General features: G+C 37.1%; 1 protein-coding gene across 1 annotated transcript in view; it reads right to left on the reverse strand.

Moving 5' to 3' along the window:
• nup133 (nucleoporin 133) overlaps positions 1-12,704 on the reverse strand; it is a 185,862-nt gene that overhangs the window by 158,846 nt on the left and 14,312 nt on the right. Inside the window, exon 3 of the mRNA XM_039748252.1 lies at positions 8,295-8,398. Coding sequence (XP_039604186.1) covers positions 8,295-8,398 — 104 coding nt within the window. The remainder of the gene's footprint in view (positions 1-8,294; positions 8,399-12,704) is intronic.

Below are 12,704 nucleotides of genomic sequence, written 5' to 3' on the forward strand. Positions count from 1 at the left end.
TAGCAGACAGCATTTTTCAAAGTGACAAAAAAATGTAAAATGAGTGTGTGTGTTTATTTACGAAACTATTTAGTTAACACGCACCAAACAAAAATATGAAGCAAAGCAGCATTGGCTATAGTTAGCTAGTTTTCATCAAGCGACTGAGCCATCTTTAAAATGGGTGTGTTTAACGCAGAAGATGCCGACCGTTTAACTAATGACTAACAATAATATGGGTTAACAATTCAGAAACACGTATAGGCTGATCCTAAAAAGTTATGTGCAAAAACAGAGTTGTAAAATCCCACAACAGTGTCCAGCATGTCTTAAGTAACATGAAGCCAAAGTTAGTGCGGGGTAAAACCAACAACCGCTCTTTTACATTCGATTGCCGTTTTCTTTCTTGCCTTCCAAGATTTTTTATACATTCAAATTATGTTAGAACAGTGATATTCGATCCAACAGCCGTAGTTATTTACTTAAAACAATGTTGTAAAGTTCTCCACAGAGCTTTTTTTTTTTATTATTTTTTTTACTCACCTCTTGTCATCTGGCTGTTTACCTGATGTATCAATGCGTTCTCTTCAAGAATTTCTTTGTACATTTCGAAGAGCGTGCATGCCACCTCGTCATTTATCTTGGCCCTTTTCTGTTATGGACAATCTGTGATTAACTCGTCTGTATTTCGTTCGATGCAAGTTCCATCTGAGCTTGCAACATTTTGAGTGCCAGTGATTTTACATCTGCATCGAAATTGAGGTTTTTGTATCTCGGGTCTACAATAGTGGCAACACAGTACATGGGTTCTGTGTACATCTCAAAGAAATGATTGTTTACAGCCTCCAAGAGAACACTTTTACTAGTTTTGACTCCGAAGTCAGTATGAGCGCTTTTAGTCAACAGTCGTTTTTAAAGCATTAACTGAGGGAATAACGTTAGAAGCCAAGGCTTCAAGGAGTGTGATTATGTTCTCGATAAAACCTCACTGATTAGGTGTTACAGTTGCAGGTAACTCAAAATCTGAGGCATAAGCCCCAATGGCTCTTTTCTGCTCCAGCAAGCTTTGCAGCATATAGAATGTGCTGTTCCATCTAGTCAAAACATTTTCGGCTGCATACCAAGTTCAGTTTCTATAGTTTTTGAGACGCAAGTTGGGTAATTGTGAATGCTTCAAGTGACCGACTATTTTTCTGCCGATCGCTATTGTATCTGCGCTGGGATAGTGCGCCGTTGTTCACGGCAAACTGTAAAGTATGAATAATATACATGGCAAACTCGGGATCCCGCATTCGTCCATAGCCTTTGCAACGTTGCGTGCGTTGTCTAGTAATACCACATGAACATCCTCTTTAGGTCATTTCCATGTTTCAAACATTCTTTTAAACGCCACAGAGTGCAACACCCGTGTGTGATCCAGAGCATTCTTGGGCGTGCAAGATTGCTTTCTGCAATTCAAACTTGCGGTCGATCCACTGAGCAGTTAAACTAAGCATACAAATTGCACTTGTATCATATGTCCATATATCAGTGGTAAAGCTTATGGCTTTGACATCTTCAGCAAGGAGTTTGTGCACATGAATTTCCACAATCTTATGTAACTCTGGAAGCACTATGTCAGAAAAATAATGGCGACTGGGTATCTGGTAACGGGGCTCGAGATGCTCAAGCAGCCTTCGAAATCCCCTCTCTTCTACAACAGAAAATGGCTGATCGTCCAGAGCAATAAATTCCATCACCATTGCAGTAATTGTTTGAGCTTTAGGGTTATCTTTATAAAATTTCTTTGATTTTTCAAGTAAATGATCAACACGTCGAGCAACTGCAGTTTTTGATTTTAAGGTGTGGTGGTGCAGGATTCTCCTCTTTTGCTCTGAGGAATTCTGTGTATTTGGTCCCTCCGCGCAAAACATTAGTCGAACAAGTGTTGCAAATGGCATATTTTATGTCACTCTCACTCATTTTGAAAAATTTCCACACTGCAGACATTATTGCACAGTAGCCCAGCGTCGCCTAAATGTCTGGCACATCCGGAACACAGTGCAAGCGTCATCAATATCATTTCGAATTATCGGTCAAATTTAGTCATCCGTCCGATGCCGATAAAAATATTTTAACCCATTATCTGCCTATACAGATATAAATCTGATATTATTGTGCATTCCTAATTAAGATATTCAGTAGATGAAGCTACAGATGTACTAATGCATATTTTCAATCAGTAAACATTTTAGGTTCAAGAATCATCACAAATAATTTACATAATTATAATTACAGGTACTGAAGAACAGTACTTTTCCGCAGATGTTCTCTTTATGGAGAACTGCAATTTTTCCACCTTTTCACAGGCAGCACTTCAGTTCCTTCACAACAACAAGATGAATCTTAATGACATTTTAGCAGTAGTTACAGACAATGTATCATACTGTCTGAAAGCATACCAGGAAGTTTTAAAAGGGGTCATGCCTAACAGTGTACATTCAACCTGCTTATGTCATGTCATTAGTTAGGTGGGAGAGACCTGACAGCACTATAAATACTTTAGTGAGGCTGCATCACTGGTGATGTGGGTAAAGTCTGCCTTCTTCAAGAAGCCTGCCAGGAACCCATGAGGCAGGAAACACCAGGTGGAGAAGCTGGTTCGAATCAGTAGGGTAATTTAATACATTAAGCTGTACAAAAAGTTATTTTTGGCCACAAACACATCAACTAAGGCTGTAAAAAATATCCTAGATCCTAAAAGTGATGTTAACCTTCATCTCAGAAGGATGCATCAAACTACTAACAGCTCTTACAATTCTGGAGGGCACTCACTTTCCTACTGCAGTCTCAGCATACAGCATTATGAAGGATCTGGGCTCCTACCTGATGGATAGAACTGCAAAATAAGATTCAGTTGTGCTAGTGTGCTGTTCAAATAAAAGGAATGTAAACTGCCATTTCATTAATGTTTTGTTAGAAATACATCTTAGTTTAAAAAAAAAACCAAAACATCCAAATCAAGGAAAAACAGTGAAAAAAATGAAAAAAAATAAAAAAAATAAAAGAGAATTTGTGAAAAATAAAACGTATTCCATAAGGCCCTAACTGCGCACCCTCACTACAACCGATAACTCATTTGCGTAATCACTTCCTTCCATCTATCCTCCTCATCCTTGACAACTTCTTCTCAAAGCCTGCTCCATTCCACATATGCAGCTTGAGACGCTTGCTGAGGACCATGCACTTTGGAGACAGACAATAAATGAAGGAGTCCATCACTTTGAACAACAATGGACACATCAACAAGAAACGAAGAGAATGGCAAGACATCACCATCAAAACCAACCCACTGAGCCTACTGGGGCAATTCCTTTGCCCATCATGCCCCCAGGTATGCCTTTTCTGATTTGGCCTGTTCTCCCACCAGCGCACACACAGGAGGGGATGTGACGGAGATGGACAAACATATACAGTGGTGTGAAAAAGTATTTGCCCCCTTCCTGATTTCTTATTCTTTTGCATGTTTGTCACACAAAATGTTTCTGATCAAACAACACATTTAACCATTAGTCAAATATAACACAAGTAAACACAAAATGCAGTTTTTAAATGATGGTTGTTATTATTTAGGGAGAAAAAAAATCCAAACCTACATGGCCCTGTGTGAAAAAGTAATTGCCCCCTGACCCTAATAATTGGTTGGGCCACCCTTAGCAGCAATAACTGCAATCAAGCGTTTGCGATAACTTGCAATGAGTCTTTTACAGCGCTCTGGAGGAATTTTGGCCCACTCATCTTTGCAGAATTGTTGTAATTCAGCTTTATTTGAGGGTTTTCTAGCATGAACCACCTTTTTAAGGTCATGCCATAGCATCTCAATTGGATTTAGGTCAGGACTTTGACTAGGCCACTCCAAAGTCTTCATTTTGTTTTTCTTCAGCCATTCAGAGGTGGATTTGCTAGTGTGTTTTGGGTCATTGCCCTGTTGCAGCACCCAAGATCGCTTCAGCTTGAGTTGACGAACAGATGGCCGGACATTCTCCTTCAGGATTTTTTGGTAGACAGTAGAATTCATGGCTCCATCTATCACAGCAAGCCTTCCAGGTCCTGAAGCAGCAAAACAACCCCAGACCATCACACTACCACCACCATATTTTACTGTTGGTATGATGTTCTTTTTCTGAAATGCTGTGTTCCTTTTACGCCAGATGTAACGGGACATTTGCCTTCCAAAAAGTTCAACTTTTGTCTCATCAGTCCACAAGGTATTTTCCCAAAAGTCTTGGCAATCATTGAGAGGTTTCTTAGCAAAATTGAGACGAGCCCTAATGTTCTTTTTGCTTAACAGTAGTTTGCGTCTTGGAAATCTGCCATGCAGGCCGGTTTTGCCCAGTCTCTTTCTTATGGTGGAGTCGTGAACACTGACCTTAATTGAGGCAAGTGAGGCCTGCAGTTCTTTAGACGTTGTCCTGGGGTCTTTGTGACCTCTTGGATGAGTCGTCTCTGCGCTCTTGGGGTAATTTTGGTCGGCCGGCCACTCCTGGGAAGGTTCACCATGTCATGCTTTTGGTCTACTTCTGTGTCAGACAGCTCCTATTTAAGTGATTTCTTGATTGAAACAGGTGTGGCAGTAATCAGGCCTGGGGGTGGCTACGGAAATTGAACTCAGGTGTGATACACCACAGTTAGGTTATTTTTTAACTAGGGGCAATTACTTTTTCACACAGGACCATGTAGGTTTGGATGTTTTTTCTCCCCAAATAATAAAAAACATCATTTAAAAACTGCATTTTGTGTTTACTTGTGTTATATTTGACTAATGGTTAAATGTGTTTGATGATCAGAAACATTCTGTGTGACAAACATGCAAAAGAATAAGAAATCAGGAAGGGGGCAAATACTTTTTCACACCACTGTAGACCGCATCATCATCTGGTCAACAGACAGCCATGACTGACTGACTGATTGATTGGATCTCTGTAACAATGTTTTCTGTTTTTGTACTTTTCTGCTGCTATCAAATTTCCTTCTGGAATAATAAAACCTACCTAAACCTGGCCATTTGGACATTTGCTTTACAACTTTTTCCTTCATTTTTAATCTCTTACTCCAATATAGGGTCTTTTGTTTCTAGACACTCTCCTGGCAGTTCTGGGTTTGAGACAAGAATCTAACTTGGATAACCCACAAGTCCATCACAAGTCAGCACAGGAGAAAAATTTAAAACTAGAAACCCAAACAGTACTGATCTTGAGATATGAGAAATGCTACAAATACCACAAAGACATGGTGAGAACACCATGCAAGAAGTAAGTCCTTGGCCACAGGGGAGAATATTTTAAATTTCAACTCTTTATTAATTTGTTTTTTTATTCAGGACACTTTCATCAGCTGTTACTTCTGTGCAGATATATTTTTTCAGATAACACATAACAGAGAATTTTATTTCTAAAGGTTTAAATTTAAATAAAATACTAGCATGGCAGTACTTTAGCAAAGGTACCACATTCAACTGACAAAGAGCACAAATTGAAAATGTTGAGTGAAAGACTTAAACAAGTGAAAATCCTAAACACGTAATGATAATACTACATACATCAAAATTTCACATTTTTCCTAACAATTACATGTTTCAATTCAAAAGAATACAATATCTTATAAAATCGTGCTAAGCAATGACAATCAACTAAAGGTGTATTATTTAGTAAAGCAGGAACTGATCAAATAACATGTTCAAGAGTAAGCAAGTCTAGTGACTTAATATTATTATTACTTATTATTTGACGGACTGACAATTTTATCCAAGCCGACTTGTAACATTTGAGATACAACTGGTTACATTTCTTTTGTTAAAGATAAAAAGATTAATGCAGATGTACAAATGAAAGTGTGAATGTGAATGCATATGCACAGACATATATTCACACCCACCCTTCACATATGAAAGAGCACACAAATATGTAAGGAGGCTGGCTACATTACTGGTTTGCAAGGTTCTATGGCTCTGGGAAAGATACTGTTTAGGTGTTTATGTATTGGTTGTAATTGACCTAAAGTGTTTACCAGAGAAGAGTTTCTAGAACAGGTAATGACGAGAGTGATCCTTTTCAAAAAAATTTATGATACAGGGACATACAGGTCTGCAACAGCAAGCAGCTATATATACAGTGGTACCTCGGTATACGTCTGCTTTGGAATAAGTCCAACTTTGTATACGTTCTGTTTAGAGGCTTAAATATTTTGCTTGGTATACGACCTTTGTTTGAATAATGACTTCGTGTGCTAGAACAACACGTGTGGTATACCGGGCGCGCGCCTTCAAAAAAAAAAAAATAAAATAAAAAAGTTTTAACCTGTACAGTAATCCCTCACTATATTGCGCTTCGACTTTCGCAGCTTCACTCTATCGCGGATTTTATATGAAAGCATAACTAAATATATAACGCAGATTTTTCGCTGCTTCGCGGGTTCTGCAGGCAATGTGTTTTTTACTTCCTGTACATGCTTCCTCAGTTGGTTGGCCCAGTTGATTTCATACAAGGGACGCTATTGGTGGATGACTGAGAAGCTAACCAATCAGAGCACACAGTTAAGTTCCTGCGCGCTGAATGCAGTGTTAACCAGGAAGTCTTGTCTCACTCATTCAGCATCAACGTGTTTCGCTGTGTAAAGAGTTAACTTTTGTGCTCATCTTTGTGCATAGTCAAGACCTTCATTATGGCTCCAAAACAATCTGCTACTGCTTCAGGGGCCGTGCCCACGTGCAAACGGAAGATGTTAACGATTGCCGAAAAGGTAAACGTTTTGGATTTGTTGAAGGCTACGATTCTTTTTATTTAAAAAGTAGGAAAGGAATATAAGATCTACGGCCGCAGTGTCCTTTTAACCAGGGTGCAAAACGAGTTGTAAGTGGATGTAATAAGGCATTAGTCTGGATGGAATCTGCTTTAGGGATTTGGATTGAAGACTGCCAGAAGAAGAACAATGGCAGTGCTTCACATTTGCCTGTAGAGGCTCCTTTGGAAGAGCTATAACGCTCTCCTTTGTTGTGCAGTAAAATTAAACTCATTGTTATCGGACAAGTCATTTTCATTTATTTCATTTAATTGCTTTTGTATTTATGTATTTTAGTATTAAGCAGTGTTTAAATTATTTTATACAACCCCATCAATGTATAATATGGCAATAACAATAGGATTTTTTTTTTCATGGGAACGAATTAATCATTTTCACATTATTTCTTATGGGAAAAATTTGTTTTGTATAAGTCCAAGGATCTGGAACGGATTAAGGATGTATACCAAGGTACCACTGTGTGTGTGTGTGTGTGTGTATATATATATATATATATATATATATATAAATAATATAGTAGTATTCTGCCAACTGTTGCTGTGCATCATTTCTGTTGAACTTAGGCAAGACGCCAACTTTCATGAAAATTATTGAAGAAAATTCTTTTGGTGAATAGAATAATTTAAAAGTAGTAGTAAATAAGTCTAGATTTTCAGTGCAGTGCCTCTAACATATGGAAATGTCATAGCAACAATTTTTATTAATATATTAGTAAATGTCAAAACCTTTCAACTTATTGCAAAGATCTGCATTGCTGGGGGGGGTCTATAAAGCAAGAACCCTTGCAGTTCAAATGAAGAGTCAGGGATATGGTACGCTAAGCCACATTTACACAAAGCAATATTCAGTAACAAGAAAATAATCCTTACTTGCGAGAAGATTAACTTTATGATCTTGTTCTGCAGTGGTCGGATATTGGATAATAACAGACCAGGAAGAGGTGTTCAAAACACTTGGCACCCATAGCACACGAGAGACTCTATGCGCTTCACCCCACAATGATTCAGGAGGAACATTACAGGACCAAGAGTTTACCATCAGATGGTTAACAAGTAGTGATCCCATGAGTAAGAGTACTTGTTCACATGAAGCTTTGTAAAGTCCACACACAACAGTCACTAGCTGATCTCAACTGTAAGCAATCCTCATTTTATTACATAAAGCAAGGATAACAGGCAAAAACACAAAGCAAATAAGCTGCAAACAAACAATCATGGCTCCCCTGATCGGTGCCATATTGTGGAAATTGCCCTGTAAACATTTCTGCTTTAAAAATGTGCTTAGTGAAAATAGAACATCAGTTTTCTAAAACATAAGCAGCTGCAAACTTCTGTTTAACTTAGGTTATCTCTTGTATGCAGATGTTTTTGAAACACGTAAAGAAAACAACTGTGCAAATATAAAATTTAACTACTCCAGGGGCAAAAGGTTACAAACAGTCTGGTGTTCAATATGCAAGATGAAATGCAATCAAGTACCTTGGCCATTGTGGTCTGTAAAATCCTCCAAATAATAAGTTTCTCTCCAGAGACCAACCATGCCCATCCACTTTCATCCACATGAACAGTAATCTGATGGTCGGCTACAAAAGAAAAATAAATGGTAATGATATACAAATAGCACTGCAAAAAAATGTTTAGTATTTTTATACTGTAAATTTAAATAGTGAATACTAATGTTGAATATAAATGATTAAAATGTGTATTTTTAAATTTACAATAAGGAAAAAGAGAAAGGATATTACACACTACATACATATATACATATAAAGCAAGGTGTAAACCTAGACTTTAAATTAAGTTCATAGACAGGCTGCCGCTGGCGTTTGTCATGCCCACGGGTAATGCGGGATACAAGTTTAATGAGAGGATGCAGGATATAAACAAAAATTTTGATCACTTTGTAACTAAGTTAAAATTGCACGCATTGGCTGTGCTTATGCAAATTCCGAGAGACTGTGTTTGTGTGGGATTGACAGTTAAGGCGGGTGGGGGAGTCACGTCATCATCTCCCCTCCCATTCACTTTATTTCGCACTGAGCTGAGCTCCGCAGCTAATGCACGCAGTGTTACGGAAGCGACTTTGGGACGCTGCCACCAAATACTCACAGAAAAATCCACAAGTTAATACACACGCTGTCTAGAGTTTCTCCACACTGAATCCTCCAGGCACTACTTACAAAAGGTTACATTAACAATCGTGTTACGTTATTTTTTAAATGTTTCCTTTTCTTAGCACAAGCACAGCTGAGAAGCTTCGATGCATGTGCTCCATAACGCGTTAAAAACTTCACGCATTTAATCACACTTTGTATTCCAAGCAAAGGGGAACTTCTCTCAATGCATGATTTCCTGGTACACTGATAACATTGATCAGCGCTTCCCGATTCATTTTACCCTCGCACCCCTTTGGTTTGAGAAGAAGTATGAAAAAATATGAGGTTAACACAGAAAAACAGATCACCAATTGAAGCTTTATGAATAATCAATTCGCCATCAATAATTGTTTTGGTAAAGCCATACACAGTGTAATCCTCCCTCCATTTTATAATTTTTCCGCCACTAGCCATGATTAAATGAACGGTAAAAAAGTAAGAGCGAAGCAAGGGTGACTTATTCAGGCAGGCAGGCGACAGCTCAATAGCTCGAATTTGGATATAAGTAGGTTCTATTTAGTAGCCAGAAATATCTTTGTTAGGAATGGAAGTTGAATTTAGTCTTTAAATTTCTATGGTAAAGAAAAAGTTATGCAATGATGACTACATTTAACTATATAAAGTCAAAACTTGTATATATAAAGTCATTCGCGAATATATAAAGTCACTGTCAGAATAAATAAAGTCAAAACTTGAATATATAAAGTCAGCGTCGGTATATATAAAGTCAAAACTTGAATATATAAAGTAAGCGCTGGAATATATCAAGACAAAACTTGAATATATAAAGTCATTCCCAAATATATAAAGTCAAAACCTGAATATATAAAGACAGCGTTGGGATATTTCGGAATTTATAAAGTAAGCGCTAGAATATATTAAGTCAAAACATAAATATATAAAGTCAGCGCTGGAATATATAAAGTCAAATCTTGAAAATATAAAGTCAGCGTCGGAATATATAAAATAAGCGCTGCAATATATAAAGTCAAAACTTCAATATATAAAGTAAGCACTGGAATATCCATCCATTTCCCAACCTGTTGAATCCGAACACAGGGTCACGGGGAACTGCTGGAGCCAATCCCACCCAACACTGGGCACAAGGCAGGAACCAATCCTGGGCAGGGCACATGCATCATTTTCAAAACATTAACCAAACGGTGTTTTCTTAATTTATTTTTCTGAATACGTTTTTGTTCACTTAGTTCAGTTCAGAGTCGTTTCAATCAATAGATTTCGACTTTATACATTCAGGAATGAGTTTATATACTCCGATGCTGACTTTATATAATCAGGAATGACTTTATAAATTCCGATGCTGACTTTATATATTCAACTTTTGACTTTATATGTTCCAGCGATGACTTTCTATATTCAAGTTTTGACTTTATATATTCCAGCGATGATTTTATATATTCACAAAATCAATTTATTTGCCTATTTGGCACCCCATAGTTTGTGTGTAAATGTATATATATATATATATATACATATACATACACAAATATATATATATATATACACATATATATATATATGTATATATATATATATATATATATATGTGTGTGTATATATATATATGTGTATATATATGTGTGTATATATATATATATATATATGTATATATATATGTATATATATATATATATATATATATATATATATATATATATATATATATATATATATATATATATATATATATATATATATATATATATATAAAAATACCAAGCCTATATATATATATATATATATACTAAGTGAGAAGTAGTGTGTTAAAGAAGCAATGAAAAGAAAAGGAAACATTTTGAAAATAACGTAACCTGATTGTCAATGTAATTGTTTTGTCACTGTTGTGAGTGATGAGTGTTGTTGTATATATATATATATATATATATATATATATATATACACACACACATAAACATATATATATATACATATCTATACATATACACTTATATACATACATATATATCTACATATATACACACACATATACATACTGTACATACACACACATATATACACACAAATACATATATATATACATATATACACACACACATATATAAACATATATATACATATACATACATATCTACATATATACACACACAGCTATTTCGTATCAGTGCAATACGCTGTTTGTTAAAACGGTTGACTCCGCTCTTACGTGCAATAACAAATCAAATCATTCAGTTGTCTTTGCTCATATGTCATTTTAGAGCTGGGCGCCTGGCATCTTTTTGGCCACAAGTTCGTTTCTGTTTGGTGTGAGGTTCTGTGTTGTGGAGATTCTCAGGATGGATTGCAGGTGCTCATCAGTGAGGCGACTCCTGTGTGCTGTTTTGTTAGTCTTTATCACTGAGAAGAGCTTCTCACACAGATATGTGCTACCAAACATGCACAAGGTTCGAGCCGCATGTAGACGGACTTTTTTTGTTCATCAAAGTCACCAAAGCGCCGTGCAAACTCAGTGCGCAGTGCGCTCAGTTTATCAGCAAAGTCGCGATTTGGGAACACCGTAGTGACGACTTGGTTTAACAGTACTTGGCAACAGGGAAAGTGGGGCAAGGTGAACTGGTGCATTTGTGTCTCCCATAAAAGCAGCTTCACTTGAAATCACTTTGTGATTGTGCACGGGTTAAAACGTCCGCTGAAGTGTCAGATTCTTATTTAATTATGCTGTTTTCTGTATCTTCTGAATTGCATTCAGGTTACCCTGATGCAAGGCAGCTGAAGCGCTGCATTATGGGATCTGTAGTTTATTGTGTTACCAGCGCTTCATATACCGGGCTTTAATAACAATAATACAGTATATAAAATGATCTCGGGCGGATATAATTACGCCGGGCGGATGTGGCCCGCCCTTGCCCTTGAGTTTGACACATATGGACTAAATAGAACTTGAAAAGATATATTTTTCAAATGTGATCGCAATTCAGATAGAGTTGGCAAGACTACAGCCTGCATGCCTCAATGAGTCATCCTCCCTCGCTCTTACTTTTTTACCGTTCATCTAATGAATACACTGAGTATGGCTTTACCAAAACAATCATTGATGGCGAATAAAGTATCCATTATTCGAGTATGTAGAGCGGGATATATATATACATATATATATATATACCCGCGTATCGCAGCGGAGAAGTAGTGTGTTAAAAAAGGTAGAAAAAGAAAAGGGAACATTTTAAAAATAGCGTAACATGACTGTCAATATACAGTATTTGTTTTGTGAGTGTTACTGAGTGTTGCTGTCATCAAGGATTTGATTATCATTATTTCTTTCAATCAGGTTCGTATTTGTAGGATGTGTTGTGTTCAAGTTACATTCCGTGTTTGTCAATCGTTGTAAAGATGACAGGTTTCATTCATCGATTCGTTTCTTACTGCATCAATAAACAGCTCGTCTTCTTCTTTATCTGAGACCTGACACACTGCATGCACGGGTTTTTTTTACACTGTCTTCCTTTAGCGGGACATTGACTTTTTCCACCGTGTGCTTTGTTTCCACAGTAGCTGCATTTATGAATATGCTTATCAGACGCTTCATATTTTTGCTGCCTTTTCAATTGTGTAATTCGGTTTTTGTTCAGCGCTCTTTGGAACTGTTGCTTTTTATCTGTGCACTGCGTCAGTTCACGTGAGCCACTCGGTGTACATGCATCGAAGGTTCCCAGCTGTGCTGGTGCCATCTCGTGCTATGTCCATGGCTGTATTT

The sequence above is a fragment of the Polypterus senegalus genome, chromosome 3 (assembly GCF_016835505.1).
Source record: "Polypterus senegalus isolate Bchr_013 chromosome 3, ASM1683550v1, whole genome shotgun sequence".
Taxonomy (NCBI): Eukaryota; Metazoa; Chordata; class Cladistia; order Polypteriformes; family Polypteridae; genus Polypterus; species Polypterus senegalus.